This window comes from Syngnathus scovelli, chromosome 17 (genome assembly GCF_024217435.2).
Source record: "Syngnathus scovelli strain Florida chromosome 17, RoL_Ssco_1.2, whole genome shotgun sequence".
Taxonomy (NCBI): domain Eukaryota; kingdom Metazoa; phylum Chordata; class Actinopteri; order Syngnathiformes; family Syngnathidae; genus Syngnathus; species Syngnathus scovelli.
Window position 1 is genome coordinate 10372622 of NC_090863.1, and position 17957 is coordinate 10390578.

Sequence of the window (17957 nt, forward strand, 5' to 3'; positions counted from 1 at the left end):
GTTAGAACTAGGGTTAGAGTTAGTGCGAGGGTCGGGGTTAGAGGTGGGGTTAGAGTTAGAGTTAGAGGTGGGGTTAGGGCTAGAGGTGGGGTTAGGGTTAGGGTTAGAGATGGGGTTAGGGTCAGGGTTAGAGGTAGGGTTAGGGTTAGAGGTAGGGTTAGAGGTAGGGTTAGGGTTAGAGGTAGGGTTAGGGGTAGGGTTAGGGTTAGAGGTAGAGGTAGGGTTAGAGGTAGAGGTAGGGTTAGAGGTAGAGGTAGGGTTAGAGGTAGGGGGTTAGGGTTAGAGGTAGGGGGTTAGGGTTAGAGGTAGGGTTAGAGGTAGGGTTAGAGGTAGGGTTAGGGTTAGGGTTAGAGGTAGGGTTAGAGGTAGGGTTAGGGTTAGGGTTAGAGGTAGGGTTAGGGTTAGAGGTAGGGTTAGGGTTAGAGGTAGGGTTAGGGTTAGGGTTAGAGGTAGGGTTAGGGTTAGAGGTAGGGTTAGGGTTAGAGGTAGGGTTAGAGGTAGGGTTAGAGGTAGGGTTAGGGTTAGAGGTAGGGTTAGGGTTAGGGTTAGAGGTAGGGTTAGAGGTAGGGTTGGAGGTAGGGTTAGGGTTAGGGTTAGGGTTAGGGTTGGAGGTAGGGTTAGGGTTAGGGTTAGAGGTAGGGTTAGGGTTAGAGGTAGGGGTAGGGTTAGGGGTAGGGTTAGAGGTAGGGTTAGAGGTAGAGGTAGGGTTAGAGGTAGGGTTAGGGTTAGAGGTAGGGTTAGGGTTAGGGTTAGGGTTAGAGGTAGGGTTAGGGGTAGGGTTAGAGGTAGGGTTAGGGTTAGAGGTAGGGTTAGGGTTAGGGTTAGAGGTAGGGTTAGGGTTAGGGTTAGAGGTAGGGTTAGGGTTAGGGTTAGAGGTAGGGTTAGGGTTAGAGGTAGGGTTAGAGGTAGGGTTAGGGGTAGGGTTAGGGGTAGGGTTAGGGTTAGGGTTAGAGGTAGGGTTAGGGTTAGAGGTAGGGTTAGAGGTAGGGTTAGGGTTAGGGTTAGAGGTAGGGTTAGGGTTAGGGTTAGGGTTAGAGGTAGGGTAGGGTAAGTAGTTGAACTACTGTGTATGGTAGTTTTTTTTTTTTTTTTTTTTTTTTTTTTTTTTTTAACGGTAGTTTAACTACCGTGTATGGTAGTTTAACTACCGTGTATGGTAGTTTTTTTTTTTTTTCCCCCCCCAAAAAAAAAAAAAAAAAAAAACGGTAGTTTAACTACCATGTATGGTAGTTTAACTACCGTGTATGGTAGTTTTTTTTTTTTTTGTTTTGTTTTTTTTTTCCCAAAAAAAAAAAAAAAAAAAAAAAAAAAAACGGTAGTTTAACTACCATGTATGGTAGTTTAACTACCGTGTATTTTTTTTTTTTTCCAAAAAAAAAAAAAAAAAACGGTAGTTTAACTACCATGTATGGTAGTTTAACTACCGTGTATGGTAGTTTTTTTTTTTTTTTTTTTTTCCCCCCAAAAAAAACGGTAGTTTAACTACCATGTATGGTAGTTTAACTACCGTGTATTTTTTTCCCCCCAAAAAAAAAAAAAAAAACTACCATACACGGTAGTTAAACTACCATACATGGTAGTTAAACTACCGTTTTTTTTTTTTTTTTTTGGGAAAAAAAAAAAAAAAACTACCATACACGGTAGTTAAACTACCATACATGGTAGTTAAACTACCGTTTTTTTTTTTTTTTTTTTTTTTTTTTTTTTTTTTTTTTTTTTTTTTTTTTTTGAAAAAAAAAAAAAAAAAAAAAAATACACGGTAGTTAAACTACCATACATGGTAGTTAAACTACCGGTTTTTTTTTTTTTTTTTTTGGGGGAAAAAAAAAAAAAACTACCATACACGGTAGTTAAACTACCATACATGGTAGTTAAACTACCGTTTTTTTTTTTTTTTTTTTTTTTCCGGGAAAGAAAAAAAAAAAACTACCATACACGGTAGTTAAACTACCATACATGGTAGTTAAACTACCGTTTAAAAAAAAAAAAAAAAAAAAAAACTACCATACACGGTAGTTAAACTACTTACCCTACCCTACCTCTAACCCTAACCCTAACCCTAACCCTACCTCTAACCCTAACCCTAACCCTAACCCTACCTCTAACCCTACCTCTAACCCTAACCCTACCTCTAACCCTACCCCTAACCCTACCCCTAACCCTACCTCTAACCCTAACCCTAACCCTACCTCTAACCCTAACCCTAACCCTACCTCTAACCCTAACCCTAACCCTAACCCTACCTCTAACCCTAACCCTACCTCTAACCCTAACCCTAACCCTACCTCTAACCCTACCTCTAACCCTACCTCTAACCCTACCTCTAACCCTACCCCTAACCCTACCTCTAACCCTAACCCTAACCCTACCTCTAACCCTACCTCTAACCCTACCTCTAACCCTACCCCTACCTCTAACCCTAACCCTAACCCTAACTCTAACCCTAACCCTAACCCTACCTCTAACCCTACCTCTAACCCTAACCCTAACTCTAACCCTACCTCTAACCCTACCTCTAACCCTACCTCTAACCCTAACCCTACCTCTAACCCTAACCCTAACCCTACCTCTAACCCTAACCCTAACCCTAACCCTACCTCTAACCCTAACCCTAACCCTACCTCTAACCCTACCTCTAACCCTACCCCTACCTCTAACCCTAACCCTACCTCTAACCCTACCTCTAACCCTAACCCTAACCCTACCTCTAACTCTAACTCTAACCCCACCTCTAACCCCACCTCTAACCCCGACCCTCGCACTAACTCTAACCCTAACCCTAGCTCGAAGTGTATCGTTATATGGTTACACTAGCAACTGTGTTGCAATTTTTTTGGTCCCACTGAGATTCGAACCCGGGTCGCTGGGGTGAAAGCCCAGAGCACTAACCACTACACTATGGAAGCCTTGCTGTCAGTACATGGAACATGTATGGTTTTATGGAGCAGCTCACAAGCGACTAGATCAGTGAAAAATTTTTTGGTCCCACTGAGATTCGAACCCGGGTCGCTGGGGTGAAAGCCCAGAGCACTAACCACTACCCTATGGAAGCCTTGCTGTCAGTACATGGAACATGTATGGTTTTATGGAGCAGCTCACAAGAAGACTAGATCAGTGAAAAATTTTTTGGTCCCACTGAGATTCGAACCCGGGTCGCTGGGGTGAAAGCCCAGAGCACTAACCACTACCCTATGGAAGCCTTGCTGTCAGTACATGGAACATGTATGGTTTTATGGAGCAGCTCACAAGAAGACTAGATCAGTGAAAAATTTTTTGGTCCCACTGAGATTCGAACCCGGGTCGCTGGGGTGAAAGCCCAGAGCACTAACCACTACCCTATGGAAGCCTTGCTGTCAGTACATGGAACATGTATGGTTTTATGGAGCAGCTCACAAGAAGACTAGATCAGTGAAAAATTTTTTGGTCCCACTGAGATTCGAACCCGGGTCGCTGGGGTGAAAGCCCAGAGCACTAACCACTACCCTATGGAAGCCTTGCTGTCAGTACATGGAACATGTATGGTTTTATGGAGCAGCTCACAAGAAGACTAGATCAGTGAAAAAATTTTTGGTCCCACTGAGATTCGAAACCCATGTCGCTGGGGTGAAAGCCCAGAGCACTAACCACTACCCTATGGAAGCCTTGCTCTCACTGCACTGAACATGTATGGTTTTATGGAGCAGCTCACAAGCAACTAGATCAGTGAAAAAAATTTTGGTCCCACTGAGATTTGAACCCGGGTCGCTGGGATGAAAGCCCAGAGCACTACCCACTACCCTATGGAAGCCTATGGAAAACTTACACAAGAAGAGCCCGAACGTGGCACTTGACAGCTGTCATGCAAAATGTAAAGGACCATGTGAAAATTAGGTCAATGCATTAATATTTATAATTAATATTAAAAGCAAATTTCAAACCGGCAATCTAATGTGAAATTGCAGTAGATATTTTGGATAACAATATTTAGGCGTATATAGGTATACACGTTATTTAAAAACGACTGTAAGTGTTATACCACGATACAAGTGTTTACCAGCTCAGTGGCCTAAGAGGAGAGTGTCCGCCCTGAGATTGGGAGGTTGTGGGTTCAAACCCCTGCCGAGTCATACCAGTGACTATAACAATGGTACCCATTTCTTCCCTGCTTGGCACTCAGTGTAAGGGGTTGAAATGGGGCCCCCCCTGCTGCTCACGATCATTGGGACTTTGGGCACTCAGTGTAAGTTAGCCGTTAGCTTGGAGAAAACGTGCATAAAAGAAGTGGTGTTTCAGTGAGTGGTTCTTTCTTTCCTTGGCAAATCGTAAATCTACATTCTGGCTTACATAGTTCACGCCAGGAGGGAGACGCAACACCTTCACTGACTGATCCGTTGATGCACGGGAAGGAAGGCAGATCACCCATGGACTCGTTCGTCAACGGGAAAGTCAAGATTCGTTCCCTCACTGATACGTTCTCGCGATGAACTGGAAATGCGAACCACTCACTCACTGATTCGTTCACTCGTAGTGAACGGGAAATGCAATTCACGACTCGTTCGTGAACAGGAAGTTACGTCAGTTTGTTCTTCGTTTTGTTTTACGGCGAGGTGGCACCAGCTTCAATGGGCATTACTGACACCTACTGGTTGAAGACACACTAACCCTAGTTTGAAACCCTGAACCAACTTTTTATACAACTAATAAAACATCAAAAGATACATCGAAGGATATTATAACTTGATGACTTTGTATAGAGACACAGACAAGTGAAATCATACAAATGACCAAGTTGGTAAACATATTAAAATGTGCATCATTCAGGATTCATTCCTTTCAAGTATATCCATGAGTTATATTTATTTCATCAGCGTGAGGGGGATTACAGTTGACGACAGAAGATCAGCAGCAGTAACAAGAAAGGAACGCCTGCACTTTGTGTATAATAAAAGGACATGATGCCATTACTGATTTGGGCCGACCTCTCAAATCTGTCATAGTGCTGTCAGAGCGAGGTGATTAGCAAGTCAATTAACACATGACAACACAACACTCGCTTTGGAAAGCACTGAAGAAGTAACACATAAGCATACCATGGAGGATTTCTGGTGTCAACATTTACTCTCACATCCAATGTAATTTCAGCAAATTTTATTTCATGCAAGAAACACAATAAAAAAAGCAATGTGATGTTCTTCAGTGGCCTCAATTCAAACGGAAGCATCCACAAGCAGGAAGTGAGGGACGTGGCAGTGAAATTATTTATTGTGTTTATTGTGTGTGTGTATTGGTAATTTTGTTGGAAGATAATTTACTCAATACACTATTTATGCACGCACAGTGTGTATCCGTTCTCACAGGCGTCATCATAGAAATTTCCATTCTGTTTTAGCCTCACTTGGAAAAAATTATTTCCCTGAAGAGTTGATTGACAAACGTGGTCAAAACAAAGATAGTGGGGAGAGAGAGTGTGTGCTTTGGATGACTCATAGATGAGTTATGCCGGAGAAAGTTCCTGGCGCCGTTCCCAAAAAGTCACATTATTTGAGCGTGAGGGGTCAGCCAAACATGATGAAAGCTGTAGTCATGTCACAAGTGATGGAGAGCTGTTTTTGTGTGTGTGTGTGTGTGTGTGTGTGTAAGTTAGGGTGGTGGCCAATTTAGGCAGGGTTATCAGGGTTTATAAATTTGATCCCTGCAGGTTGCACAGCTGTGTCCTCCTCACCTGGATCTTGTAAGTTTGCTCAATTTTTTTTTTTACCATACAACACTATTGCTAATGATCAGAAAAAAGTTTTTCTTAGAACATGAGCTTAAATAAAAGTGAAACTAACAAGGAATTTAGAAATGTACACAAAAAAACTAACTATTCTCTTTGCTTTCTTTGTAGCTGAAGTCCTTTGTTTTTATTCTCAAGACTTCTGACTTTCTCTGAGTTGGACGCATTGGTAAATTAAACACTGAATCTAAATGGTTTGACTCCATTATTAATTCTAATTACAAATAATGAAATCTCACAATGATTACAAATAATGAAAATGATTGCTGTTTGATATTTTTTAAATTTGTAATTAACATAAATCATTAAATTGTGTGTGAAAGGGAAAAAAATTGCCATCTGTGATGTCCTTATTCTCTCCATTTACAGTGAAGCTATGGGGGATGCAGAGATGTCTGTGTACGGGGCAGCAGCCCCGTACTTGCGGAAGTCAGACAAGGAGCGGATGGAGGCTTCCACTCGCACCTTCGACATAAAAAAGGAATGTTTCGTCCCTGATGCGGTGGAAGAGTTTGTAAAGGCTTCCGTCACAAGTCGAGATGGGGACAATGTCACTGTGCAGACGGAAAAGGGAAAGGTTAGTGAGCTTAATGGCTACTCAAATAGAATTTTGCCTACATTGACAAAAAGAAGAACAAAATATGGTTTGGTGAGAAGGTGAATATTTAAAACTCCACGTACATTAATTACCCAGCATGCTTGGACGTTTGACCTGTGTGGTTCCCAGTATGCTTCTTCAGTGGCCTAAAAATAAAGACAAATTAAAGTTACACTTGATAGATAAAGTTCAGAGCAGCAGTTAGAAAATGATCTGAGCCAATCTAAAAAAATGCTATTTTTACTCTTAAAAGTAGAAGCTTGATTTAAAATAAATAAATAAACAAACAAAAAAACATTGTACACATTTGACATTCATGTTCCTTAGACGGTGACCGTCAAAAGCTCAGAGATTCTGCAACAGAATCCTCCAAAATTTGACAAGATAGAAGACATGGCGATGTTGACCTTCCTCCACGAGCCTGCTGTGCTGTTTAACCTCAAAGAGCGTTACGCGGCATGGATGATCTATGTAAGATAATCATCTTCATTTTCCTGTCATTTCTTGATATCACGCAACTTAGAAGATTCCTTTTTTTTCTTAGACCTACTCCGGGCTGTTCTGTGTGACTGTCAACCCCTACAAGTGGCTGCCAGTCTACGACCGAGAGGTGGTTGTTGCCTACAGGGGAAAGAAACGGAGCGAAGCTCCTCCTCACATTTTCTCCATCTCTGACAACGCCTACCAGTACATGCTGGCAGGTACCAACTGTCTCCAAATCTTTTGTCCAATATTTTAGCCAAATGTTATTACTAACAACTTTTAAAAACCTGTTTTGCAGATCGTGAAAATCAGTCAATTTTAATCACGTAAGTATTTACTTCATATATGTTGACCTCAACATTATTTTTATAATTTTGACCCAATTATTAAGCTGTACCAAAACTGCAATTAAAATGCTCAGTTTTGACTGACACTCTGATAGAGCTATTCATGTAACAATATAGTTGTACTATACAATAATTAAATGTATAAAAATTGTTTTTTACTTCTCTTCCTCTGTGAACACCACACTCAATATAAAACATTATTAGCATGTGTTTCATCTCATAAGATCGTGCATGTGTTCCCAATAATATGAATGGTGAGTTTCAGAGCTATGTAGTACGTATGGTATACTGACAGCACACTTTCTAATTACAGTGGAGAATCCGGTGCAGGAAAGACTGTCAACACAAAGCGAGTCATCCAGTATTTTGCAAGTATTGCGGCTGGAGGTGTTAAAAAAGATTCCACTGTCAAAGACAAGGTACACACATTTTGCTAAGTCAAACTTTTTATATGCAATCAGCATACCCTAATACTCTTTTCCAACAGGGGACGCTGGAGGATCAAATCATCCAGGCTAACCCTGCTCTGGAAGCTTTTGGAAATGCCAAAACCATTAGGAATGACAACTCCTCCAGATTTGTAAGTTGTCTTTTTTATTTATTTATTTTTTTTTATTGTAACAATACATAGCAATTCTATTAAATACTAAATATGTCATCATGTATACCAACTCCATGAATCAGGGTAAATTCATCCGAATTCATTTTGATACCAGAGGAAAATTGGCTTCTGCTGATATTGAAACATGTAAGAAAAACACTGTACATAATTCTCTCTTTAATAACGACCATTTGACCAAATGCATCATTATCCCCTTTACATCCTTTTAGACCTTCTGGAAAAATCTCGAGTCACCTTCCAACTTAAGGCTGAGCGTGATTACCACATCTTTTACCAGATTCTGTCCAACAAAAAGCCAGAACTTCTGGGTCAGTTTTGAGTGAAACACTATAAGGCCAATTGTTGTGTTTCATGCACTCTGCTTTACAACTGTCTTACTCCTGTGCCCTTGTCTCACACCCCATTCAGAAATGCTGCTGATCACAAACAATCCTTATGACTACGCCTTCATTTCTCAGGGGGAAACACAAGTGGCCTCTATTGACGATGCAGATGAACTGATGGCAACAGATGTCAGGCTTTTATTTTATTTCGGATGTTATTGCCGTATTTTCCGCACTATAAGGCGCACCTGATTATAAGGCGCACCTTCAATGAATGGCCCATTTTAAAACTTTGTTCATATATAAGGCGCACCGGATTATAAAGCGCATAGAATAAATAAGTCAACGTTGCTCAAACGTTAATGCAATCACAATATAGTAACACTCGAAATAGTGAAAACAATAACAATATATCAATAACTCAACGTTGCTTAAACGTTAATATCACACAACACACAAAATAAACACGTAAAGCTTACTTTAATAAGTTAGTCCTCATCCACGAATCCATATTGGTCCATATATAAGGCACACCGGATTATAAGGCGGTTTTTAGGTGCGCCTTATAGTGCGGAAAATACGGTACTTATGTCTCAATCTAACATCTTATAAATGATCTATCATTACAATAGGTATGCTGTATTCTCTTTGACAGAATGCATTTGATGTGTTGGGCTTCACACAAGAGGAAAAGAACTCTGTGTACAAGCTGACAGGTGCCATCATGCACTATGGTAACATGAAGTTTAAGCAGAAGCAGCGTGAGGAACAGGCAGAGGCTGATGGCACTGAAGGTCAGAGCAAACCTTTGTCAAGGCAGATCAATCTTACACAAGTTTGACTTAATTTGAGTTTTGTCTTCAGATGCTGACAAATCAGCTTATCTAATGGGCCTGAACTCCGCTGACCTTATCAAAGGTCTTTGTCATCCAAGAGTTAAAGTAGGAAATGAGTGGGTCACCAAGGGACAAAATGTCGCCCAGGTAAGAAATCTAGGAATTCAACTTGTTTTTTGTCTTTTGAAGAAAAAGATATATAGAGATCTAATAATTAGATTGTGCAAGTTATCATAATGTTTTGCTCGGTTGCTGTCTTGAAGGTGTATTATGCTGTTGGAGCGCTATCCAAGGCTGTTTATGAGAAGATGTTCCTGTGGATGGTAGTCAGAATCAACCAGTCACTGGAGACCAAGCAACCTCGCCAGTACTTCATTGGAGTTCTGGATATTGCTGGATTTGAGATCTTTGATGTGAGCTTTGTCTTGTATTGTTTTGTACAAAGATGACATTCAGTTACATTATTATTCGTTTTCTATTTCAGTTCAACACCTTCGAGCAGCTTTGCATCAACTTCACCAATGAAAAACTGCAACAGTTTTTCAACCATCACATGTTTGTGCTGGAGCAAGAAGAATACAAAAAGGAAGGCATTGAATGGACTTTCATAGATTTTGGAATGGACTTGCAGGCCTGTATTGACCTGATTGAAAAGGTGAGAGACACTTTTCTGAGAGGCTATGATTGAGCAGCCATAACATTGAAATCTAAAATGTAACGTTCTCCTCAGCCCATGGGTATCATGTCCATCCTTGAAGAGGAGTGCATGTTCCCCAAAGCCAGCGATGCAACCTTTAAAGCTAAGCTCTACGACAACCACCTAGGGAAATCCAGCAACTTCCAGAAACCCAGAATAGTCAAAGGGAAACCAGAGGCCCATTTTGCCCTGATGCACTATGCTGGCACTGTTGATTACAATATCAACAACTGGCTGGTGAAGAACAAGGATCCTCTAAATGAGACTGTTGTTGGGCTTTACCAGAAATCTAACCTCAAATTATTGGGGATACTCTTTGCTAATTATGCTGGATCAGATTCAGGTACCAGCAATTCCATTTGTGATTTTATCAAATTAAAACATTATTATAACGTCTTAATCTGCCCTGAGCAGCTATGGCTGAAGGTGGTGAAGCCAAGAAGGAAAAGAAGAGAAAGGGCTCATCTTTCCAGACTGTTTCTGCCCTTCATAGGGTATTTTTCCGGATTTCCTCAATCTTTAACAATGAAAAGTATTGGTTGCTATATAACCCATGATGAATCCCTCCACATTATTAGGAGAACCTGAACAAGCTGATGACCAACCTGAGGTCTACTCACCCCCACTTTGTACGTTGCATCATCCCCAATGAGACCAAGACTCCTGGAGCCATGGAGAACCCTCTGGTGATGCACCAGCTGCGCTGTAACGGTGTGCTGGAAGGCATCCGAATCTGCAGGAAGGGCTTCCCCAACAGGATCCTCTATGGAGATTTCAAACAGAGGTATTATACATATGATACACACACATATTTATATTACAACAATGGCTCAAATGGACCTAATTTGATTTGATAGGTATCGCATTTTGAATCCTGCTGCCATTCCTGAGGGACAGTTCATTGACAGCAGAAAGGGAGCTGAAAAGCTCCTTGCGTCACTGGATATTGATCACAATCAATATAAGTTTGGTCACACTAAGGTGAGAATCTTGGTTCTTCCGGATCATTGAATATTATTCCTATACATCAGAAAGAAATGAAATTCATGTATGTGCATTATGACATTGACAGGTGTTCTTTAAAGCTGGACTCTTGGGTCTACTTGAGGAAATGAGAGATGAGCGTCTCTCCAAAATCATCACTGGCATTCAAGCGAGATCTCGTGGTCTTTTGTCCCGTATTGAGTACCAGAAGATGGTGGAGCGCAGGTATTTGCTTTTAAAACCGGCACAAACTAGAGTAATAATAGTGTTTTATTACATATGATATTAACATAGCCGATACTTGTGCTTAAAAAACCCCAGAGATGCTCTACTAGTGATCCAGTGGAATATCCGTTCATTCATGGGAGTCAAGAATTGGCCTTGGATGAAGCTGTTCTTCAAGATCAAACCTCTTTTAAGATCTGCTGAAGCAGAAAAGGAAATGGCCAACATGAAGGAAGAATTCCTGAAGTTGAAAGAAGCTTATGCAAAGTCTGAAGCACGAAGAAAAGAATTAGAGGAGAAAATGGTTTCCCTTCTCCAAGAGAAGAATGATCTGCAGCTTCAAGTTCAAGCAGTTAGTACAGTATATATATTAACCATACATGAAGGTTGTTTTTATTAACAATTATCATTTTGCAGGAACAAGATAATCTTTGTGATGCTGAGGAAAGGTGTGAGGGTCTGATTAAAAACAAAATCCAGATGGAAGCAAAAGCCAAAGAGTTAACCGAACGACTGGAAGATGAGGAGGAGATGAATGCTGAGTTAACAGCAAAGAAGAGGAAGCTGGAGGATGAGTGTTCCGAGCTGAAAAAGGACATTGATGACTTAGAATTAACCCTTGCTAAAGTGGAGAAGGAGAAACATGCCACTGAAAACAAGGTACAATCCAGATAGTCCACGTCCTGAAGACAATCACGTATCAGCTAAAAATATATTTCTATGAATAGGTGAAGAACCTGACTGAAGAAATGGCAGCTTTGGAGGAAATCATTGCGAAACTGACCAAGGAGAAGAAAGCCTTACAAGAAGCTCATCAGCAAACGTTGGATGACCTTCAGAGTGAAGAAGATAAAGTCAACACTCTGACCAAAGCCAAGTCAAAACTCGAGCAGCAAGTGGATGATGTATGGATTTCAAATGATTAATTATTAATAATTGCTAATATACTGCCAGATATCAACATCTGTTCTTTTTGTGATTTCCTTAAGCTCGAAGGGTCTCTGGAACAAGAAAAGAAGGTTCGAATGGACCTTGAGAGAGCAAAGAGGAAGCTTGAGGGAGATTTAAAGTTGACCCAAGAAACTCTTATGGACCTAGAAAATGATAAACAGCAGCTTGATGAACGTTTGAAAAAGTAGAATTCCATTGAACCATTGCCTGACCAATATACTGATTAAGAAGCCTTAATAATCCTTCTTTATTTATATTTCAGGAAAGACTTTGAAATTAGTCAGCTGACTGGGAAAATTGAAGACGAGCAATCCATAATAATGCAGCTACAGAAAAAATTGAAAGAGCTTCAGGTAAAAATTGCGCAACCAGTCATGAAAGGTATTGAAAATTATTATTTAATATTTCACTGTTTTAACCAACAGGCACGCGTCGAGGAGCTGGAGGAAGAGCTCGAGGCAGAGCGAGCTGCTCGAGCAAAGGTGGAGAAGCAGAGGGCAGACTTGGCAAGAGAGCTGGAGGAAATCAGTGAGAGGCTAGAGGAGGCCGGTGGAGCAACATCTGCCCAGATTGAGATGAACAAGAAGAGAGAGGCTGAATTCCAGAAGCTTCGCCGAGACCTGGAAGAGGCCACGCTGCAGCATGAAGCTACTGCGGCCACTCTGAGAAAGAAACAAGCTGACAGTGTGGCTGACTTGGGGGAGCAGATTGACAACCTGCAGAGAGTCAAGCAGAAACTGGAGAAGGAGAAGAGCGAACTCAGACTGGAATTGGATGATGTCGTCTCCAATATGGAACACATTGTCAAGTCTAAAGTAAGTCATGTTTGACATTACCAGAAGCAACATTAACATAAACATGGATAAGAATTTTGTCAGCAGACTGTTAACCTGAATCTGAAGGTTAGTAAAAGCATTTTTGTCACCTGTTTTTTTTTTTTTTGTTCACAAAATGAATGGTGACAAACGATCGTGACCTTTTCTTCTCATAGGTTTATTTGGAGAAGACTAACCGAACTTTGGAGGATCAAATGAATGAATACAGGAATAAATGTGAAGAACATCAAAGATCCCTAAATGACTTTAGCACACAGAAAGCAAAGCTCCAAGCTGAGAACGGTCAGTAGAACCATACAGAAAGAAAAATTAGCGATATAGATATGAACATTTTGGAATCCAGAATCAAGAAATGCATACCTTTCTAGATGAGTATTGCAGACAGCTAGAGGAGAAAGAATCTCTCATTTCTCAGCTGACAAGAGGGAAGAATTCCTATAACCAGCAACTGGATGATCTGAAACGACAATTAGAGGAAGAAATAAAGGTATGAAAATACTGCGGAACACTTAAATGATGTCACTGTGTGTCTGCAAAGAACCAATTTCTATTCATTTTAGGCCAAGAACGCATTAGCTCATGCTGTGCAGTCTTCTCGCCACGACTGCGACCTGCTCAGAGAGCAGTATGAGGAAGAACAAGAGGCCAAGGCTGAATTGCAGCGTGGTATGTCCAAAAGCAATGCTGAGGTAGCTCAATGGAGGACCAAGTATGAAACTGATGCCATCCAGAGGACTGAAGAACTGGAGGAGGCTAAGTGAGTTAACGCCACAACTGTATATCCAACAGTGACACAGAGAGTGTCACAGTAAACTAAGGACCATGGATTAAAATGCAGGAAGAAGCTAGCTCAGCGTCTGCAGGATGCAGAGGAAGCTGTGGAAGCAGTCAATGCAAAATGTTCCTCTCTGGAAAAGACCAAACATAGACTGCAGAATGAAATTGAAGATCTCATGGTGGATGTTGAGAGGTCAAACGCGGCTGCTGCTGCTCTGGACAAGAAGCAGAGAAACTTTGACAAGGTCAGTACATATATCATTTTTACATCATTCCACTATCTTTTTTTATTCTGCTCAATTAGGACCTATAAACCGTTCCAAGGAAAAGTATGCGAACCCTTTAGAATTCCATAGAATTTCTACTTCTCCATAAGGTCACAAAATATCCTCTAAGTCACAAAAATAGACAAACAGCTCGTTTAAACTGCGAAGATCAAATCACATTCTTTAACCCATTTATCCAGAAATCCATGGAATTCCAATAGTTCAAATATTTTTCTTGCAACATGTATAAATTACAATCTTTGCTTTACTTCTTAATTCTCAGGTTCTGTCTGAGTGGAAACAGAAGTATGAGGAATCTCAGTGTGAACTGGAGGGTGCCCAAAAAGATGCCCGCAGTTTGAGCACTGAGCTCTTTAAATTAAAGAATTCCTACGAAGAGTCCATTGATCAACTCGAAACTGTCAAGAGAGAGAACAAGAATTTACAGGGTAGGGAAACTTTCCTACGCAGATGATATATCAATTATTTCTTAAATAACCAATTCATTGTAAACAAATCCCTTCCAATAGAGGAGATTTCTGACCTCACTGAGCAACTTAGTGAGGGAGGGAAGGCTCTTCATGAGTTGGAGAAAGCTCGTAAACAGCTGGAGCAGGAAAAGGGTGAAATTCAGTCTGGTCTTGAGGAAGCCGAGGTACAAGCTCATTTAAACTTTAGTTTCTTTGTGTTTTTTTTTTTTTTTTACAACCATTTCCGATTCAACAATTTGGCATCCATCATAGGCCTCCTTGGAGCATGAGGAGGGCAAGATTTTGAGAGTCCAACTTGAGTTCAACCAGATCAAGGCAGATATGGAACGCAAAATATCTGAGAAAGAAGAGGAGATGGAACAGTGCAAGAGGAACCTGCAGAGGACCATCGACACCCTGCAGAGTTCTCTAGAAGCAGAGTGTCGTAGCAGGAACGAAGCCCTTCGTTTGAAGAAGAAGATGGAGGGAGACCTCAATGAAATGGAGATTCAACTCAGTCAAGCCAACAGGCAGGCAGCTGAGGCTCAGAAACAACTCAAATCTGTTCATGCGCATCTGAAGGTAAACTAGTAAAAATACCTCATGGACATGGTTTAGGTTGCTAAAATAAATATGGTGGATGTTATCATATGAAGGATTGCCAACTTCAGCTGGATGACTCTGTCCGAGCCAATGATGATCTTAAAGAGAACATTGCTATTGTGGAGAGGCGTAACAATCTCATTCAAACTGAGCTGGAAGAACTGAGGGCTGCTCTCGAACAAACTGAGAGAAGTCGCAAACTTGCTGAGCAAGAGTTGCTAGATGTTAGTGAAAGGGTGCAGCTGCTGCATTCACAAGTGAGAGAAACACATGACATCTACCAATCTCCCATCTTTCTGTTTGCTACTAAATAATCACTTGAATCTTTTTTGTTGAGTTAGAATACTTCCCTGATAAACCAAAAGAAAAAATTGGAAGCAGATACCTCCCAGCTTCAGACAGAAGTAGAAGATGCCCTCCAGGAGTGCAGGAATGCTGAGGAGAAGGCCAAGAAGGCCATCACTGATGCGGCCATGATGGCAGAAGAGCTGAAGAAAGAGCAGGACACCAGTGCTCACCTGGAGCGTATGAAGAAAAACATGGAGCAAACCATCAAAGACCTGCAGCACCGTTTGGATGAAGCTGAACAAATTGCAATGAAGGGAGGGAAGAAACAAATGCAGAAACTGGAGGCTCGGGTAAGTGTAGGACCATTTCTGATTTGTGTCACTTAGGTTTGCTTTGTTCATTGATTGTGTATCTATATTTCATTTGCAAGGATGGGCAACTGGCGGGATTAGAATAGTCTTAGATTAATTTTTATAAATAAACATGTTGACTATAGCTGAGCAGCCATTAGTTGTAATACTGCTGTTCCCCACAAGGTAGCATTCATAACTTACAGTGCCTCCAATCCTAATACGGTAGTTGCAAATCAGAAAAAGAGAGCTTGTCTTGGCTTTGTGGACTTATGCCACAACTTGCTTTCATATGGCCAAATTATTTTTTTTTAAAGAAGGTTGTCCTTGATTAGGTTAAAGAGCTGGAGAGTGAGGTGGAAATGGAACAGAAGAAGAGCAGTGAAGCTGTGAAGGGTGTGCGTAAATATGAACGACGCATCAAGGAACTCACTTATCAGGTTTGATGATCAAGGCTCTTTCTCTTTACCACAGGGACACACTCTTTCTAATTGACCTAAACTTTGCTCTGATTTTGACAGACTGAGGAAGACCGCAAAAACATTGCTCGTCTCCAAGATTTGGTAGACAAGCTGCAAATGAAAGTCAAAGCCTACAAGAGAGCTACTGAGGAGGCTGTATGTGTGAATACATTTGTTCCCCTACCATCAGCCCGTAAACATCTATTTTCCTATATTTAAAACAGGAGGAGCAGGCTAATGTTCATCTGGGAAAGCTCCGGAAGCTGCAGCATGAATTGGACGAGGCTGAAGAGCGTGCTGACATTGCTGAGTCTCAGGTCAACAAGCTACGTGCCAAGAGCCGTGATGCCGGCCCCAAGGTTGGTGCATGATGCACCCTGCAGCTGATACACTACCCGACCTTTACACATGCTGCATTTAATTTCTATCCTGCTTTGAAATTGAGTCATTACTATAAACACGCTATTTGAGCACCTCATTGTAGTCGATTGTTCAATACCGTATATTGCTTAGCGGTACTAAACTAAAGCAATACTAATCCGAAGATTTAATAGCTGTTTTTTTGTTCCCCAAATCTGCAACAGAAAGGCTTTGAGGAGGAGTGAAGTTTGGAGTCTTCAGCAAAACCTTTTGCTTGCAGTGTGATGTAGATTCCCTCAACACCCCCTCACAATTCACTACTTGTAGTGTCTAATAAAAGCTTAGCAAGCATTGCACCACCCCTCTACTGTAGTTGTCATTTTCTTGCCATACTTAAGTTTTACTGTTGATATATTTGTTTAGTCATATGTAGTATTGGACATGTCAATAGGTTGAAATAGGTTGGGAAAAAAAAAAATTAAACCAAATGTTTTTCAACTAAATAGCTCCAACCTGCCATGAAATTGAATATTGACAAAAATATTCCATAAAAATCGGGTTGACTACCTGCAAAATTCAAAAATCGCCGCTCCTTTTCTAAAACAACAAAACTCCATCCCCCCAAAAAAACAAAAACCTAAAAAACCCAGTTTGGTCAATTTCATATTTTTTCAAATATTAGTCAGTTGACTCGTGTCTGTGTTATAGATACAGATTATTGATCATTCAACATTTTTAAAAATGGCTTGCTGTCTTTGTTCATGCAATCTTAACAGTTAAATAATCATGGTGTTTTTGGGGTCTCGTGAAAAGTGAATATTTTGGAGTTAGATAGACGAGTTATCCTTGACCAATCACAGTATAGTAATATAAAAATTTTGTGTCTTACAGAAGCAATTTGGCTACAAGGCAATAAATAAAAATAAAAATGACATCATCCTTGTTGATATAATAAATTCTGCAACTCAGAATGTAATTTATATTTTAGCATGTAGACACTTAGTCATTGTATATATGTAGTTATTGTGCATTTTGCACCTCACACCGAAATAATAACACACTTTTTCAATAATATGGGAATTAGGTTTTGGTTCAGAAGGGTCTAACTCAGCTCTTATTAGTTGTTATTAGATCTAAATGGAAACAGACAACACTCATTTCAGTTTTGGATGTCGGGACGCCCGAGTTTAAGTAAAGGGGAGCACAAATCTCCTGATCTTAAAATAGAGTTAATGAAATCCCATCTGCCAGGGCCTCAAGGTCAACAATAAAGCACATATAATCCTAAGCAGCTGCTCAGTGAATCCCCGCTAAAGTCTGCCTGTTTCCCCAAATGGCCATGATGGCAGATTTCAGTGAATCGATTTGTGTGTTAAAATACCGGTATGCCTAATCATCCTACTTTGATCAAGTGAAATCAGTTTTTAAAATCTCTTTTACCAACATGTTAAACAGTTGATCTATTTTTGCAGTATACACAGCTATAGCTATATTTTTGGATAAGACGAAAATGTCAGTATGGAGTGATTTCTTCCCCCCGTTTTTTTGGTGACATCACGTCTTTGTCATTTTAATTTCTGCTGGAGACGGAATAATCATTTGATAGAGGAGGCAGGAAATTGAGGCCCCAGACACTCTTGGTGTGAAATTCTGGGAGCCTTTAGTATCTCATTACAAAACATGTCCTTGGATCCTCAAAGTGGCTATCATGTCTCTAAGAGCTAA

At 40.6% G+C, this 17957-nt stretch overlaps 1 protein-coding gene and 1 long non-coding RNA gene across 2 annotated transcripts; one reads left to right on the forward strand and one right to left on the reverse strand.

Moving 5' to 3' along the window:
- Positions 1-4810: 4810 nt before the first annotated feature.
- On the reverse strand, positions 4811-13115 carry LOC125985093 (uncharacterized). The gene is made up of 4 exons (XR_007487217.2): positions 13018-13115; positions 10282-10424; positions 6437-6499; positions 4811-6309 (listed from the first exon to the last, which is right to left on the reverse strand). It is a non-coding gene; the product is annotated as an uncharacterized lncRNA (long non-coding RNA).
- Positions 6132-16593, forward strand: LOC125985090 (myosin-7-like). Its single transcript, XM_049747588.1, has 37 exons — positions 6132-6332; positions 6681-6824; positions 6898-7054; positions 7135-7162; positions 7497-7602; positions 7671-7763; positions 7868-7931; positions 8015-8113; positions 8214-8317; positions 8784-8922; positions 8993-9111; positions 9228-9377; positions 9449-9619; positions 9695-10004; positions 10076-10155; positions 10240-10445; positions 10519-10642; positions 10734-10870; positions 10967-11222; positions 11288-11530; positions 11599-11775; positions 11860-12005; positions 12084-12174; positions 12247-12636; positions 12813-12939; positions 13026-13144; positions 13218-13414; positions 13496-13679; positions 13984-14149; positions 14231-14355; positions 14444-14752; positions 14827-15030; positions 15115-15411; positions 15747-15851; positions 15933-16028; positions 16097-16231; positions 16457-16593. Exons 1-37 carry the CDS (start codon positions 6132-6134, stop codon positions 16475-16477), a joined length of 5820 nt encoding a protein of 1939 aa, XP_049603545.1. The 3' UTR covers positions 16478-16593.
- The last annotated feature ends 1364 nt before the right edge of the window (positions 16594-17957 follow it).